General features: G+C 33.7%; 3 protein-coding genes and 1 long non-coding RNA gene across 6 annotated transcripts in view; 2 read left to right on the top strand and 2 right to left on the bottom strand.

Annotated features, from left to right (window-relative positions):
• The window catches only part of LOC144837365 (uncharacterized), a 28,059-nt gene extending 25,000 nt beyond the window's left edge, over positions 1 to 3,059 (bottom strand). For both annotated transcript variants that reach the window (XR_013611467.1, XM_078692433.1), the window contains exon 1: positions 2,601 to 3,059. Coding sequence is in view for 1 of the 2 variants with exons in the window: in XM_078692433.1 (XP_078548559.1) it covers positions 2,601 to 2,656 (56 nt within the window). In the remaining variant the exon portion in view is untranslated. The remainder of the gene's footprint in view (positions 1 to 2,600) is intronic.
• Positions 3,060 to 4,575: 1,516 nt separating this feature from the next.
• On the top strand, positions 4,576 to 7,511 carry LOC144838131 (L-proline trans-4-hydroxylase-like). The gene is made up of 6 exons (XM_078693491.1): positions 4,576 to 4,616; positions 5,064 to 5,256; positions 5,587 to 5,678; positions 5,775 to 5,865; positions 6,280 to 6,561; positions 7,034 to 7,511. The coding sequence occupies exons 1-6, from the start codon at positions 4,576 to 4,578 to the stop codon at positions 7,127 to 7,129; spliced, it is 795 nt and encodes a 264-aa protein (XP_078549617.1). The 3' UTR covers positions 7,130 to 7,511.
• A 712-nt stretch (positions 7,512 to 8,223) lies between these two features.
• Positions 8,224 to 15,051, top strand: LOC144838525 (A disintegrin and metalloproteinase with thrombospondin motifs 19-like). Of its 2 annotated transcripts, XM_078693928.1 has the most exons (9): positions 8,227 to 8,508; positions 9,327 to 9,452; positions 10,242 to 10,325; positions 10,835 to 10,953; positions 12,089 to 12,235; positions 13,037 to 13,177; positions 13,482 to 13,623; positions 13,950 to 14,048; positions 14,484 to 15,049. In XM_078693928.1, exons 1-9 carry the CDS (start codon positions 8,440 to 8,442, stop codon positions 14,742 to 14,744), a joined length of 1,188 nt encoding a protein of 395 aa, XP_078550054.1. In that variant the 5' UTR covers positions 8,227 to 8,439; the 3' UTR covers positions 14,745 to 15,049. The 2 variants fall into 2 exon arrangements, with proteins under 2 accessions (XP_078550055.1, XP_078550054.1); XM_078693929.1 differs by lacking the exon at positions 10,242 to 10,325 and having other exon boundaries at positions 8,224 to 8,508; positions 14,484 to 15,051.
• Positions 15,052 to 16,626: 1,575 nt separating this feature from the next.
• Positions 16,627 to 17,639, bottom strand: LOC144837835 (uncharacterized). Its single transcript, XR_013611553.1, has 2 exons — positions 16,940 to 17,639; positions 16,627 to 16,894 (listed from the first exon to the last, which is right to left on the bottom strand). It is a non-coding gene; the product is annotated as an uncharacterized LOC144837835 (long non-coding RNA).
• Between the last annotated feature and the right edge of the window lie 757 nt (positions 17,640 to 18,396).

Here is an 18,396-nt window from a genome sequence, read left to right on the forward strand (position 1 = left end):
CACTAAACATGAGATGAATATTCGATGCACATATCCCTTGAGAAGCAGTGTTGCCTAATCCAGGTCAGTCTTGTAGCAATACTGCACTTCGACTGTAATTACAAAACGCCCGATAGATGCCGAATAACAACAATATAATGATTGGATTATAGTCGTTAATGGATCTCAAGTGTAGTTAAGGTTTGGTGAACAATATATATGAAATTATTATTATTAAATTAATATTCTTCAAAACACTAACATTTTGTTTGTAGGCTTAGATGACAATAAACAAAAATTTAAACATATTTTTAAAGAATACATTATAAAAAAAAAATAAAATACTACAGTTTGTACTGGTATAATAATGTCATTATATATATATTAACAATGTACAAAATAATTGGTTTTAATTGTTTCTTAATTAATATTTCAGTTTTACCTTTGATGCAAACTCCTATTCAATTAAAGGATTTTTTAAAAGGATTTGTGGCCAATGCACATATCAGGAATGGTTGGATAGTTGTTATAAATATATTCCGGGTATTTACTGATTTGACATGTTTCCACCTGGCACTGTCCTCTCCAAAAAATGGACTTTACTATTAAGAGGACACTTTGTTTGGTTAGTTCTATATGCAATGTACATTTATATACACTATGCATTTACAGTATAAAGCTCTGTTTCACTATCAAACTAGTTTAACAAAAAAAGTGCCAAAATATGGTGGTGATATGCTTAAATATGGTAGTGATATGAAATCACATGTTTTTGTCACATAAAGTTTGATATTGTAGACAGAGCTATAAACAAGTTTTACATTTGGTCCTCATATCCACGCCTACCATCCCATAAGCTTAAAAACAAATTCCAAGAATAAGCCAGGGAGGTATACCTCCCTGAATAAACCATCCCAGATAGGGACCTTCCAATTCAAAATCATCTGGATATTATTTAGAGGCTACAATTTTAAAAATCTGTTTTATACTTATTTGAAATACAGCATATGACAAATTTAATTATAGGGAGTATAGGAATTTGGTGAACCTTGGTGTGGGATTATATTTGGATTGCATTAAATGGGATTAACCAAAGTCCATATTTAGCCTTCTAGTTGATGGGATTATACTTAAGCATGGGATATAATGCAGTCATTATAAAAACAAGAATTTATATTTTTATCTCAATACCAGAATTTCAAACTAGATCATTATTATGTCAAAATATTATTATTATTATTATTATTAATTATTCGTTAATGCAAAAAAATGGAAAAAACATTGCTCATTATTATTATTCGTTATACGCAAAAATAAGATCACACATTTACTACTGTAACTTATCAATATTCATTAAATGCAAAAATATGATCATATTACCTAGCTTTATGGTTAATGCTAAATTATCAAAGCAATAATAATATTTAAACAATTTGTTTACATTTCATAATATGCATACAGAAAGATGCTGAGCATACAGAAAGATGCTGAGCATACAGAAAGATGCTGAGCTGAATAACAAACAGTGTCAATAAACTACAAATACGTTGAAATATAAATCTGCGACATTTACAAAATTGGACAGATGCTGTCATCAAAATTCAAAATCATTTTGACAACTACGTAAATAAAATGAAATCTAATACAGCAAAGACATTTGTTACATAAAGCCAACAGCGAATAAGATATATATTTGCGGTCATCGCCAGGCATCCAATTCTCTGTACTGTATCTCCACACATGTCATCATTTTTACAGTTATCATAGACAAAGAGTGTCACATATGATCACATGTAGAGCCAGTATAGTATGTTAAAATTACAGTAAGGTTTTATTAAGCTTATTTGTATATAATAATATTTAATAATAAAAATTCATTTATTAATTTATCAATGGTAAACAATACAATAAAAAAAATGGTAATATATAATGACACAATACAATAATTCCATTAATAGTGGATCTTGCAAGAAGAGATCTTGTCACGCATGACCCATAAACAAAAAGAAAAAATGCATTTGTATATAATTATACAGGAGTATATATTATATGGGGAGAACATTGATAGATGTTGTTAAAGTTTCTCCAGTGGGCACCCTCCTCCTCCTCCCCTCCTAAATTAAAAGAGATACAAGTATCACTAACTCTACTGTACAGGCCTATAACTCTACAATAAAATAAAATTAGTAGGTCACAACACTGGTCAACAAATTTTGTTACTGTGTATTCCAATTTTTTGGCTCTGGTCGTATCATTAAAACGAGTTTGTTTTCCTGTGTATCGCAAGCGGGATGGGATGATATAAATGTGAGGCATATAATTAGAAATTTTTTAATTAATACATTTTTCACAATGCAAAAGGGAGAGTTCTTCCTTTGCTCTTGGAGTGTTGGATGAAATAAACATTATAGGAATAGGTTTACAAATAGATATTAAACTAACGTTTAATATCTCTCCTGTCTCTCCTGTCCCTCCCCAAGCTCTCATCCCTTTTCCTCACGCAAGCATTCGACCCGTTTTTAACTAGCCATTATATGTCCTATTTAGCCTAACTGTAAGACGTTGTAAATTGGTTTAAAATCAGTTTGCAATCATCATGCATAAAAATCATAAATACTTACGGTGGCTTTGATCTTTTGGAAGGTTCCTTCAATGATTTGCTTCTATTTCGATTCATTTTGGCTGATCTTACTATACTGGAAATGAGATAATATAGGCTACACTACCAACAATAGTCCAGGCTTTAATTCAGCACCGGTTGCTCAAACGAATAACCCGCTAAACCACCGAATTGGAAGAAAGTTTGAGCACTCACACGCGGTCTGTTTCAATCGCCGTCGCTCAATAGGCCTACACAAAACTGATGTTATTTTGTCCTTTTAGATGTCAGACAAAAGTCAATGATGTAAGCTAAAATAGAGTCTTCAATAGCCGAAGATAAACACAAAATCACAGTCTTTCTTTGACAAGTTTTCTTGCAATGATCTGAAATAGATCACGTTTTAACACGAGTGATCAACCGCAACGGACTTAACGATGAAAAATCACCGCTTCTTAATCTCCTATCTAAAACCATAATATACAACCTGAAACAAAACAGAAACTAATATCTCTATACGGCGCCACCATAATGAAATATTAATAAGAATTTTTTTACCTTATATCGTATAAATTATCTTCTCTGTAAAGCTAGAGCATAAACCGCTTAATATTATTTAATGGTTACTAAAGTCATCAATCTTTAATCAAACGGCGCCCTCTATACGCTTTAATTATGAAACTATTCTGCAAATCTAATTTATGTCTGAGATGGCAATTATTAGTTTCATAAAGCCCCTAGACATAAATCACTGGGCGAATTCAGTAATTGTAGCCGTCACTTTAATCAATATTTGCCTTAATACATGCTTAATGTCAAATTATTTTCTATACCGTATAGATATTGAGCGAATATAAGCCTAACCGATTATTTACGCTTGCTTTCATGTAGCCTATATGTATGATAAGAGACTATTAAATTCCAGTAATTACATACAATCTGATTTGTAGGTATACGAACAACATTAAATATAGTATACCGTCGTTAAATGAAAACAAAGGTGTTACCGTATGCTAATCATTCATAGGATTGGACCAATCAAAGCATCGCTGAGTGAAGATTTGATGCCGTACAGGTTGACCAACTGAAATTCGGACACGCTCTTGGGTCACGCAGGCTTAACTTAAACTACTACTGGAAACTTGGACATATGGAACAGTGAGGCAAGCGCACGTTGTGAAAAATGAATGCTATCGAAATAACTTTGGAAGCGATGATTTTCTTTCCTGGGGAAGTGGTTGGATGACCACTGCCAGACCAAACTAAGACTGCATACCTCCGATGGAAAAAGCCCATATAACCACTCGCGGTATTCCGTTTTGTTATATTGTGTAGGCCTACTTATTCCAATGATTTGTCTCAAATTATTGATGGAAATAAAGCCAGTGCGTCTGAGTACACAATACGAATAGTTCAATTTATGTTTTGTTCTTATTCCCGCTTACGTTTATAGGTATTTCGCCCTAGCCATTTTTTTTATTATCGTAATATAATTTATCTATGTTGTCTAATAGGCCCCATGTTACGTGATCGTTCGAGAGCCATACATAAAATGAACCCTCGGGTTAACGGTATTTACCAAGGGGAGGAACTGATAATGGGACGCAAAGGTTAATCTTTCAAGTGAAGGTAGCCAACAAAATGTCAGGTTAGTATGTGTCTGCTTTAACAAGTCTTTCCGAGCTTCTGTCTCTTTTATAGGCCCTGTTATGATACCTTTTCAGGTCCAATGCCTGCCAGATTCATTTCCCAAATCCGCGTTTCCTATATTCCTCTACAGACTTCCTTGTGACCACATTGAATAACACCATTTGCTTGTCTATAGTTGGGTAATCCTATAGTTAAATCCGCTTGGACAACTGAATGATAAGGATTTAAATAGGCCTAACGATAATGTGCAATTCAACCCAAGTCCTCAAACGGCAATTATTTTATTTTGTACTTTTACAACTAATTCAGAATTCACTTTTTCGAAGAATTTTTCCGTGACCGAAGAGATGAAATCAACTTTTGAAGTTGATGGATATGTCATCATTAAGTAAGTTGCGATAGCTATTTCTATATGTATTGGTAAAATATGTAAATAATTATTGAGGTTGTGAAAGAAGGAAGACTTGTGGTGGCCTGGCCGGATAAAGAATCGTGAAAATACGTTAGCATAGGCTTGGTTCCCACTTTAACGCAACGCAAGCGCAACGCAAGCGAGTATTGACAAATGAAAAGTTAGAATAGAATAATCCATAGCGATTTGTCAAAATAGTTGCGTACGACCTTGCCTAGCCCTATTGGGAACCAAACTTTAAGAATAAAACGCGCCAAATTCTGTTGATATGTGTGATCGAAAACGTATCATAGGCTGACATTTTCTCTGGTCGTCGTCAGCAGTGCGGTGTGAACGTACCTTGATACTATATATTTCAACTTTATACATAATATTTTGCTTAGCATAGCATTAAGTTAACTATTTATTATATTGTAATCTTAGATCCGTGTTTAGTCAAGAAGAATTAATTAAAATACAAACAGCAATCGGAGCCAAAGGTGGTGTAAGAGAGCATGCGTACGATCTTGACGATGGCGCGGGATTGAAAAGCAAAATGGCATTGTGGAATCATCCTGGCGATGACGTCACGGGAATGGTGGGAAAGTGCGAGAAAGTTGCAGGGACGATGGAAAAGGTTTGTACGAATGTGACCCTTGGCTTAGAACAAGCGTAATAGGACTAGGCTATAATTTCTTCTAATTTTCTAGATCTGAAAATACACAACCTTTTCATAGCACACAAACGTAAAAACGGATACAAACTTGAAATCCTAAAAACAATACCTAGTTTCTAGTTTTTCCATCGACGTCATATTTTATATCCGATAAAATACTGTTTGTAATATTACCACGGAAAGAAACTCAAAATACAGTGTGTCATTTAAGAAATTTGGCATGGACTAAACCACAACAATTTATTTCGTCAACTTTTTACTGATTTTCTTTCAATTGATTTCTCCTTGCAGTTGTTAGGCGGTGAAGTTTACCACTATCACTCCAAGCTGATGATGAAAGAGGCAAAGACCGGTGGACAATTCGTTTGGCATCAGGACTACGGGTAAATTATTTCATCTTGTAGCATTATTTCTTGTCTATTCCCCCTTTTTAGTTTTATCCTCATGGTTTTAACACTTGAAAACCTTGTTTTCATCAGATATTGGTACAATAACGGATGTCTGTATCCTAACATGGGTTCTGTAATGATCGCAATTGACAAATGTGACAGTGAAAATGGATGCCTACAGGTAAAAATCAATTTGGATTAAGAAATATAATTCCATAATATTACATTACTACCAAGATATTAGGTTCGATTGAACATTGCATTCTTTGAGGTGATTTTACGTGAAGATTCAGAAGTCTTATTTAATCTGTAAAATGCACTGCGATTTAAACGTTCGCCCATTGACAATAGAGATGCGTGCGAAAAGCGTTCTATTGTAGTATTTCCAGCATTTTAACACGCGCATACAAAAGGTCCTATCAGCATTTGAACGCGCGCGTACAGAGCGATATATCAACATTCCAACGCACGCGTACAAAGCGATCTATCAACATTTCAACGCACGCGTACACAGCGTTCTATATTATCAGCATTTGAACGCGCGTATATAACCTCTACATTGTAGATAAGATAGCCCTACTATTTTGTTTTTAAGGTTATCAAGGGTTCTCACAAACTCGGTCGTATAGATCACGTAAACGTGGCTGACCAAGTGATGGCTGATCCAGTGCGTTTAGAAGAAGTTAAGAAGCACCTCCCACTAGAGTACGCATCTCTTGATCCAGGTGATGCCATATTCTTTCACTGCAACGTTCTACATCGGAGCGATCAAAACAGAAGTGACAGAAGACGTTGGGTATTCATTTGCTCATACAATAGGGCCGACAATAACCCGTACTTTGAACACCACCATCCGTTATATACACCTTTAAAAAAGGTAGGTATTAAGCTAAGCTTATGACCATTCCATTGCTCACCAACGAGTATCTGTAATGTAACGATTCCACGACCAACTTCGATGTGCTGACATCCAACACCATGCCAACTACGGGGAAATGTTTGGTTTGGGCATCGTTATTTGCTGGGACGGGTCTGAAGTCTCCCGACTCTACAAACCCACCCACTCTCTGTCTACACTGTTCACATAAATGGGAGTAGCGCAGCTGCTAATATTTTTGCAGTATGAAAATCGTTCATAAGCCTAATATGGACCTATTATTTTAAACTGATCTAGGCCCATCCAACTTTACTTTTGTCGAGTTTACGGGCTCACCAATTACTAATAGTTTATCATCCTCGTCACACACCAGACAGTTCGCAAATTTTCATTACAAGTATGCCGTATCCTGTGTACAATTTCTTTAACCAAATTATAACATCTATTAATTTGTTTATCTTTATTAATCAAGGTATCAAACGACGCCGTCCTAACGTGTACAAACGTCAGCGACTTTACTGGAAAGTGGTTTATGGAGAAATCAGATAATAAAACATTGTCAAGATAGCATGCAACATTTAGTCCTACAGAGAAGAGAAAGGAAATTGATACATGCATCGTCGAGATATGGCACGGGCGACGTAATTTAAACGTACTAAATACGCAAAAGTATTATATGAATGAATCAGAACAGTATAATAGTCTATAAGTCTTAGACGGCATTTCGACTTAATATAATATTGGTAAACATATTTTGGCACACGTAGCGTTTCATACGTATAATACTTGAGCTAAAAATACACAAACTTTGATTGAAAGGCCGATTGGAATACTAACATAAAAAAGACAATAACTATACTGACTTGAAGCAAGTCTAAACAATATTCATTCACCTTTTCATAATGTCAAACGTGTCTGCAAACACACTTTAAAACCTCATAACGATATTAACAAATCCAAAAATATATGCATGGCTAACATTAAACAATGACAATCTAACATTAATTGATGACGAGTGAAGTAATATTGGAAAATTATATTTGATGAAATCGTAAATAAGAAAATGAAAGGGTGAAATATTGAAACATGAGCGTCCAATTTCTAGGAACTAAATGCTCGAAGTGAAATGAATACAGAATCGATGTATATAAACATTAATTATAGTAATACAATAATGATTAGAAGTAATGACCTGTCAGTGACAGAGAAATCTAATTTGTGAGAAAAATGTAGTCTGGTTAACAGTTATAAACAACTTACAATTTCTGTTGTTGAATATGCCACATAATAGTTATATTATTATTTACTAAAAAATTGATAGGGACAAAAATGGAATAAAAATAGTCTGTCAATGGGGTTTTTTTTGTGTTCAATTTAACGATCTTTATTTTCATGTTTTTTTGGGGGAAACAAGAACATTGAAACGAGAATAAAAATACTATGATTTATATAATAATCGAGTATGGTATTTATTCCGGCCCACCCCAGTTATATTTTACAGTTTTAGAGTAATTTCTAAGTTTGTGTGGATGTGTAATACACGGAAACATGCAAACAAATTAAATATTATTTTTAATTATTAGGCATAATAAGCGTTATTTTAGAATTAGGCCTACCGTTTTATTTTGGTTGGAGAATAATAATAAAAAAAAAACCACGGAAACTCATTGAACCTGAACGGTATTGTTGATTGATCAATAGGGTTTATTGAACATGTACATCGATGTGTTTGATAGCCTACTGGTACTTAAAGCACTATTGTTATTTCCCGTAAAAACACGTTTGGTGTGCATCCATTTCAACTGGTAGGCCTACGGTAATATTCGGATTTCCCGGCCTACATTTTAAGGCCTAAAACTGAACGTGTCTGGTGCGCCTATGTATTGGTTAAATCTGGTGCTTATCTATGTCATCTATGACCGAGTGGGCGCGGTATCACAGGATCAGGTAATTATGATTACGATTTACATAATACTGATATAACCTACATTATATATGCTATTATAGTCAACCGGATATCTACTGTACAAATGGACAATATGCGTTTTATGCATGTTCATAGCCCAGAGCTATCCTTATACCATACATCTATACTGTGTAATGTATTATTCTGTCGTAGATATGAAGATAAGTTTGATTATTAGGCCTATCTCTTCTCTGTGTGTACGATATAATATGTACGGAGGTATACCTCAATGATGGAATGGTGCGAATTTATTGATTTAGGCCCTATAATAACCAAAAACATCACGTATCAATATCAATCAACAACGGCACGTCCTTTTTATTCAACCTATCCCAAATACCAAATACAGAAAGGGGAATGAAAGCAAAGGTAGGGGAGGAAACGGGAGGGTGAAAACAAGTAAGAAGGGTATGTGCAGTTGAGGCTAATGGGATCTCCAAACACTAAAATAGGCTATGCTAGCTAAGAACGTATCTTATTGCTTTAAATGAAGGCTCTCACTGTATTAGGCCTACACACCACAATCAAGAGCAATGATACTCGACAGTAAACATCCCCAAAGTAACATAAAAATTAAAATATTAAATGATATTATAATAGGCCTATAATTAAAATCAATTGTAAATATATTGATTAGATTGGAGGGGAGTGGGCGGGAAGAGATAATTCGGGGCCAGTCCAATAACTTTTGAAGAAACAAGATAAGACTTAATAATATTTGAATTAAGGCATATATTGTCGATCTTTCTCACTATTAGTATTAAGCACTTTCAACATAAATTTCATATTTGTTTTTCAGGGAGTCAACTCACGAATTGCATTAAAACATGACAAATATATTGAACTGTTTGTAGTTATAGATCACCTGACATATAGTTACCATGGGGACGATACGGAAAACTACGTCATGGAAATGCTGAAAGTGGTAAATAAGGCGTATTATTTAAAATGTACATAATTACTCCATCACCACAATGCGTCTCGGTCGTCCAAACGATAAAAAATAACGTTAACGGTGTAAAAATAATATAGACATACTATTATATAGCCTTATTATATTTAATCAAAAGTTTATTGTAATTATTAAAATATGTATCTCGGTTGCAATACGCCGGTAAATTCAAACGATTTTAAAGAGGCATGATGTATGCCTATTATCCTATTTTACATGTTTGGAGAAAACTAGAAAATGCAGGGAAAAATGTACAATAAAAACAAATATAAGTTTATATAATATTATACATTTTGGAAACACGCCGAACGTTTTGCAATTGTTAAAGTAGTTCATATCAGCCTCTGCTTTTACGGATTTTTTCGAGAGCTTTTCCAAATTTTGGTAAGTCTTTGATTGACACCGTTTAACGCGATGTCGTGAATAATGTTGCCGAACATCCGACAGCATAATAACATTAAAATTAACTTGAGTTTGATAGCAAGCATGTTTCGTTATGTTCCCACTAGAACGCAACGCAACGTAACGCAGCGACGTATCGACGCAAAGTGCTGTATTGCGTAATCACAAGTGGGAACCGACGATGCAAAATAGTGCAGCAAACATCGAAGGTTTGATTTCACGCAGGCGGGGGCAAACGCAGTGATTGGAAGGGCATTTTCTTACGTTTCGTAGGTTGCGTTACGTTGCGTCGCTAGTGGGAACAAGCTTAAATCCGAACACCGTTGTTCCGTTAAAACATTATATAATATTATTTTCAAGGTGGCGAAACTTTGGGATTCCCCCTCACTCGGTGTGAATGTTGGTATTATGTTGACCGGGATAGAAATATTAAACCAGCCTCACGTGAGTATTATTTTATTTGAACGTAGGAAAGACTTCGATAAGTACGGTATCATTATTTTAAAGATGTAGATGAATATTAATTAAATCAGACTTTTAATAGGTTATTGTGTGGAGTGTTAATAAAGTTAATCCCTTCCGTAAAAAGAAAACGACCAATTGGATGCTTTCGATTTTGCGATTAGGTCTACTTAAAGAGGTATTGTCCTCCAAAATCATGAAAAATGAATTTTAATAAAATCGGACTTTAGGCCATTTTGTAGTTTTAATAAAGTTAATTACTTTCATAGAAAAAAATAATAAATTCAACCAAAAACCCATTTGCTGGCAGCCAATTTGTCTATTTTTTGCTTTAAATTACATTTTTTCAGGTAAATACATTTTTTTTCGATTCAATTTTTGTTCAAAGTGGATAACTATTATGTGACATAAAAAAGGCAGGGGACAATACATCTATATGAGATTACAGTAACATTTTTAACATTTAAACAAATATCACTTTGGGTTTAAAGCAATTGATAGATGACATGGACGATGCAAACAGCATTTTAATGGACTTTAGACGGTGGTTGGAAAGAGATCCGAGTCGATATGTTGACATTAGCTTTGATGTAGCAGTATTAATTACGAGGTGAGTAAACAAGTGCAAAGATGAAGTGCCTTTTATAAATTAGATTTTTAAATTGATTTGTTAGATATCACGTAAAGCATAGTCATGTAAAACAAACAGAATAATAATGGTTAAATCTGGAGAAATACTATCATTGTTTTTATTCTGGATACAATAAAAGGACGGAAGCGCAACGCAAGTCACAAGGAAAGTTTGGTTCCCACTAGGACGCAACATAATCGCTTTACTTGGTTCCCATTACGACGTAACGCAACGACGTAAACGCAACGCAAGCGTGTTGACAAATGACAAGCGACACAGTTCAAATAATCCATCGCTTGTGATTGGTCAACTAACTTACGTTGCGTTACGTCCTTGTGTTGCGTCTCTAGTGGTAACCAAGCATTAGCAATTTGACCAATCACGTTGGGCCATCCGAACTGTCACTGGTGATTGGTCTACTCACCTACGTCGTTGCATTGCGTACAAGTGGGAACCAATCTTTATGGATTATCAGAACTGTCGCTTGTCATTGGGTTAATCAGGATGTATCGTTCTGTCGCCTTTGCGACTGTCGCGTTGCGCCTCATCATTGTGTCGCGTCGACCACCAAAATGGGTACCAAGCTTAACGTAAAACCGTTATATTCGTAACGTAACATACATTCCTATCACGTCTTCATCATCCGTATAATCATTGTTTACAGGATGCAGTAAACATTAACCCCCTTTCGATTGTAAAATGGTTAACCCTTAACCTATTCCCCATCGCCCTGTGTGCATGTTTCTCGGCCATGAGTTCATTTCACTCTGATCCTTTAACTATGCCATTTCAACATTTATCTGAGCACATTAATCCCTCTAATCTGGTCATCTTACTATTGTGACAGAGCATGCTTACTTCAAATCCACCTATGCAATAATTCACTCATCTTAATTATCTCCTCTAATACGGGCATAATCCAACATGCCAGATAACATTTGCAATTACATGACATTCTATATATATCAATCTTGGCCGCAATGATAAAACATATATTTCCAATCGTTTCATGAGAAAATGTCCCCATAATAGGGATGTCCTATGAACAGGAGTACCCTGCTATATTTCATTAGCCCCATACACAGCGGTCCTACTAAATAAAGTTTTTTTGCAGAAAGGATATGCACATAACTTCTAATTTCGACGCGACGGGAAAGGGTTTTGTCGGCGGGACATGTACAGACGATATGAAGATGGCAATAGTAGAGGATGTTAGTCCAATGGGGCTAGCTATGTCAATTGCACATGAGATTGGGCACCTGTAAGTATGCCTTTGGGTCGTAGGCCTACAAGAATTGACACACATTTCATCATAACATGCCTTAGCTTATATTACGGGTTTCATGATGGTTAAGTACCTTGTACAATATGCAAAAACAAAAAGAAGCAGTGACACTTAAACATAGTAAAATCTACAGCAGATCTTAAAACATAAAGCAATTAATTACAACACTGTCATGAAAGGAATTACGTTGATTTGAATCAGGAACATTAATTTAAGATTTAAGCCGCTTTACATTCTAAATCCTCGCTTTACTAAACTTCATAAAATTACACTATAAATCAAACAGTCAATGCATATAACACGTTGTGTTTAGGAATTGTATTTTAGAACTTTAGGCTTGAGCTACGTGAAACACGTTCACACTGAGCCTGGATACTGGTCCGGTGGTCGGATAAATAGTTAATAGGCCATACGGTGACATTTCTATCGTTTCATCCCGTAGTATAGTATTAGTAGTAAGGGTGTAGTATATAAAAACTAATTCCAGCGAAAAAAAGGGTTCTCTGGGCACCGAACATAATCTGTAAATTATAAGTATAAACGGACCCTTAAATAAATTTAGGCTTGTCTGACAAAATAAGGAAAGAGTTATATTAGTAGGCTACCTACCCCCTCTTCCATTTTCTAATTTACTCGATATAGTTGATAAAGGCACACACTTCTATATATAGGCATACTTCATAACGTCATTCCATTTCGAATTGTTCTCCATCTATTTTATCCATCAGCTATCAGCCTATTATAAATTGTAAACAAAACAAAATACTTCTGTTATAGACTTGGTATATACCACGACTACCAGTACAGTAATCCATTATGTCCTGACAACACTTACATTATGTCTGGGTTTGCAGCAGGGGGACCAAAATCGATGCAATGGTCGACGTGTAGTAGTGATGCCCTGAAGAGTTTTATCAAGTAAGTGCTAAGCTTTGTCTACATTATCAAACTTTATGTGATGCGAACATATATGGACACGATGATACCATACCGATACCATATTTGGGCACATCACTACCATTTTTGGGCACATATTAAAGAGTTTTATCAAGTAACCTGAAACAAATTGTCGCCTTTGGTCAAAATCTATTTCGTTTCCCTTGTCTGGCTTGAAATAATTAGATGAAAGAGGTCTGGGCAGACCCCTAGAGAAAGTTTAAAACATAATTTGTTCAATTTGTCATCAATAAAATTTGATTTTATTTGTTTCACATAAAAACAGAGGACGCAGGACAAACTGTTTGAATACTCTCGGTATTGGGGGTGAGGTGCTATCACGTGACCACTCAGCAGGGATGACGTACACGGCAGACTATCAGTGCAGTATGCTAAGACGGGAAAAGTCGCTTAGTTGTGATCGAGAGGTAAGTACTGTAATGTATTTTTCATAATTCTGTTCGCCGAATTACCATATTTCAGCACTCGAAATTGAAATATTAACCACAATGCTTTGTGGGTTTCTTGTATAAAACGTATATGGCTACTCATACATACTCAGTACCATCTCTAGATAAATGGACTTTTGCCGTAAAACGTACCAGGGAAAATATATCTCTATCACTATACAGTCAAACCCTATTCAAGGCACACCCTACAATGGCAAACTTTGCTGGGTCTCGAAGGTGTCCCTTAATAAGGGGTGATATGAAAAAGAAATATTTCTATTATGTTTTAATCATTACTATCGCAGGATATGTGTGGCGAGCTGTACTGTACATCTTCTGCTAATGAAGACTGTGTGACCGATAAGCGACCGCCGCTAGATGGTACCAAATGCGGAGAGAACAAAGTTAGTATCTATATATAAATTATGGTTAATTCTGACATAGGCGAGCACAATGGAAAAACTTAGGGACAAATCTCTGCCTGATCTATCTCAGATGTACCGCGAAATGTAAATTTGATAACATTAGTTTTCACTATTAGGGGTATTGTTCCATATTTCTATCTTAGGAAGATATTATAAAGAGTTTAAAAACAAAATATCTGATTTCATCGGTAGATTTTCAACTCAATTTCAATTGTACGCGGTCAAAGTAATTTCCGGGTTCACGGTGAGTTCACGGGTTCACCTTGTTTATTTTTCGCGTGTGTAGTAAAGTATAGTTAACGTTGTGAATGATGAATGTATTACAGCTAGGTAGTCGCCACGAAAGTAGAATTATTACTAACAGTTATCACTCTCTCACTCACATTAAATAATTATTTTATTTTTCTGTTACAGTGGTGTCAGCAAGGTATCTGCGCAGAGAAACTAATCGAAACAGAGCTTCAACAAACTAACAACTTACAATTCAATATAAAAAGATTCGGAGTGGCCGCACATTCGAACAAAAACAATGCTCACGTTTTCTTGAATATTTTGTGGAAAATCACGTTGTTATTCGTTTGTATAATAATACTTAAACAATTCATGAATCTTATACGAATAGGATCTAGTCATATTTTATATAAAGTTAGGAATAAACAAATACAGGTCGTATGATACTAATAAAAAAATTAATTCAAAATGAATGAAAATAAAATTTAATGCAATTTCAGTGGCGCATAATGGGGTAAAACGTGTAGGGAGGGGCGACACCGACCACGACGAATAGGATGCTTTCGATTTTGCGATGAAAGATATATTTTCAAACTGAAAATAAATAATTTTTACTAATTTGTTTGTTGAATATGCTACTTTAATGTCACATATACTTATTTACTTTGATACAAAAATGGATGGAAAAAAATACTTACCTGAAAAAAAGAATCCAAAAATAGTCAGCTAATGGGTTTTTTGTCGAATTTCCGTTTATTTTGTCTCCTTTGAAGTGAAAACATTATTTTGTTTTGCTTTTTTTCTTTTCTACGGAAGTGATTTTGGAGGACAATACATCTTTAACCATCGATTTCATATGGATGTAATATTCGAATACGTCGAGTTTGTTTGGCAATTTCAACGTGTTCGGTTGTCGAGAAAAAAAATCGACAACAGAGCAGCTGGACGATATCAGCTCGTTGCAAATCGACATGCCCAGTAGACACTACATTTGATAACCTTTTTTTACATTTCAAAACGCGACTTTAAAACCATTAAAATTCAAATGCATCTTTTCAGATAAAATATATTTAAACATAATACTACTAAAGATTTTATCGCGCCTTTCCTAGAACTGAGCACTTTATTTCAATATGTTTTATAGAAACGACCACGAGTGCTATAAATTGTGAAATTCTCTATTCAAATGCAAGTTTAACGATAAATAATTTGCAATATGAAAACTTCTGTGTTAATGCGTTCATAACATTTTGTTGGGTTTTTTTTTTCTTTTATACTTATGATGCAATTTTACTTAAAGAGAAATAAAGACAGTCGTCCCACAGGAGTATGCCTGGATTGAAATTTTGTCAAAGCTTGAAACAGATAGACGACGGACGAATAATATTTCTGGACTCTGAATGTATTATTTAATTTTAGATCTACAGTGAAGAAGATAAATCTGAATTTAAACCCAAAGCTATCATAAATATATTATACATAAATCAATCTTTAGCTCTTTTATAACATTTTCTGTTGATTGTTCAGCGCGCTTAGAGACGTCCTAAATTTTGCGCTATATTAAATTATTAATAAATAAAGTTCGAAATATTGAATTATAATGGCTTTCCTCAATATTTTTTTTAATTTTATATTATTCATAGGAGTATAGTTCATAATGCAATGCAAACAATAATTTTCAGGGTAAAACAGGGTTTAACCTACAAATGCATGCCATATATGCTACACCGTGACGAGTTTAGTTTATTTTGTACTCTCTACAGTGTATCAACTACCAACATTACTTCTATCTACCGCTGTTTATCGAAAACTGGGACTTGTTAAAAGTAAGCTGGACATTAAACGTATGATAAAATACAATATACGACTGATATGCATACAGGTGTAAAATTCGCGTCCTCGATTAGAAAAAAACAAACGCAAATCTAATGTTGGCCACTGTTTGTAATAATTTCCATCATTGTATTGGACAGAAACATAACAAAATTGGCCTTAGCGTTGTTTAGCAATGAAATAAATAGTCATACGAATTTGTGAACGATCAATAAGAATCAATAATCAATAAATGATAATCTGTAACGAAATTAATTACTAATACTCAATACACAAATGAATGTAAACCTCTGTCTACACTATCAAACTTGATGTGACAAAAAATGCGATGTGCCCATGAACAATCATGATGATGTCATATCACTACCATATTTGGGCATATCACTACCATATTTGGGCACATCACATGTTTTTTGTCAAACTAATTTAATGTGTAAACAGAGCCTAATGGTTGTGAGCCGTCGATAAAGCAATAATTGTACACGTATTGATGTAGTGTTGTGCCATACACGTACATGGCGATTTAATGATACAAATAAATATTAAAATGACGAAATACAACACATAAATTGTTTTACGAAAGCTCTTTTGAAAGCTCTTCACATTTATAGCCCTACAAAAACTCTTGAATGAAATACAAAAGAAAAGACCATGGATTTGGTGTAATAAAAGGCCTACGTTGAACATAGACATTAGATGGGGTTACAATCACATTACATCCCCTGATAGCTGCTATTCGATACGGACAAATATTTTCGACCCTATATATGCACATTGCTAGGTTTTCATGATGTTTGCCTTACCACGTTGGGAAAAAATTATATTGTTGGGATATTTTGCGTACAGCACAGTCTGTACACTCCATAATCATTGATATAAAATTGTTTAAAAAAGGTAATCAACACATCCTCAATATCTTCACCCTTCCCTTCCCATTATAATTTCTAACATGCCCGTGTGTACACAATTTGACTAATTCGAATATGTCTCCATGCTTTCCACAACTCTTATTATATTGCATAATTTCGCGATCATAAATATTTGCAATTGCCTTATATTCGCGTAATCCAGGGACTTGTGAAAGCAACAGGTTTTACTTAACTGTAATTATACAAGTTTTAATTATATTTACATTGATTCTACTGATGCTGATTTAATGCCAAATTCAGTATTACCAATATTTACATACATAATGTAAGAAATATAAATGCAGGCACCAGCATAAATTACTGCATCACTGCGTATAAGTTTAACATTACACTACATAATTATTCTGGGTAGTTTGTAACCGTCATGAAATACTTGCAACTATAGCAATATACATACATATATATGTAATTATGTTTTTAAATGAATAACCATCACAAAATTTAAAAAATGAGTATTCATTATATAGAATGTAATCTAAATATGATTATTCATTACTGAATATATCTAAAATGAATATTCATTATACAGATTGTAATATAGAAATGAATATTTATGAATGCATAATGTATGTTACAAATGAATATTCATGAATACAGAATGCAATATACAAATGAATATCAATTATAAATAATGTATTAAAAATGAATATTCATTACAGAATGCATATAAACTAATATTCATTATACAAAATGTAATCTAAAAATGAATATTCATTATACAGAATGTAATATCCGCATGAATATTCATGAATACAGAATGTAATATACAAATGAATATTCATGAATACAGAATGCAATATATACAAATGAATATTCATGAATACAGAATGCAATATACAAATGAATATCAATTATAAATAATGTATTAAAAAATGAATATTCATTACAGAATGCATATAAACTAAATATTCATTATACAAAATGTAATCTAAAAATGAATATTCATTATACAGAATGTGATATCTGCATGAATATTCATGAATACAGAATGTAATATCTGCATGAATATTCATGAATACAGAATGCAATATAGAAATGAATATCAATTATAAATAATGTATTAAAATGAATATTCATTACAGAATGCATATAAACTAAATATTCATTATACAAAATGTAATCAAAAAATGAATATTCATTATACAGAATGTAACATATGCATGAATATTCATGAATACAGAATGTAATATACAAATGAATATTCATGAATACAGAATGCAATATACAAATGAATATCAATTATAATTAATATATTAAAAATGAATATTCATTACAGAATGCATATAAAACTAAATATTCATTATACAAAATGTAATCTAAAAATGAATATTCAT

This window comes from Antedon bifida, chromosome 3 (assembly GCF_963402885.1).
Source record: "Antedon bifida chromosome 3, ecAntBifi1.1, whole genome shotgun sequence".
In the NCBI taxonomy this organism is placed as follows: Eukaryota; Metazoa; Echinodermata; class Crinoidea; order Comatulida; family Antedonidae; genus Antedon; species Antedon bifida.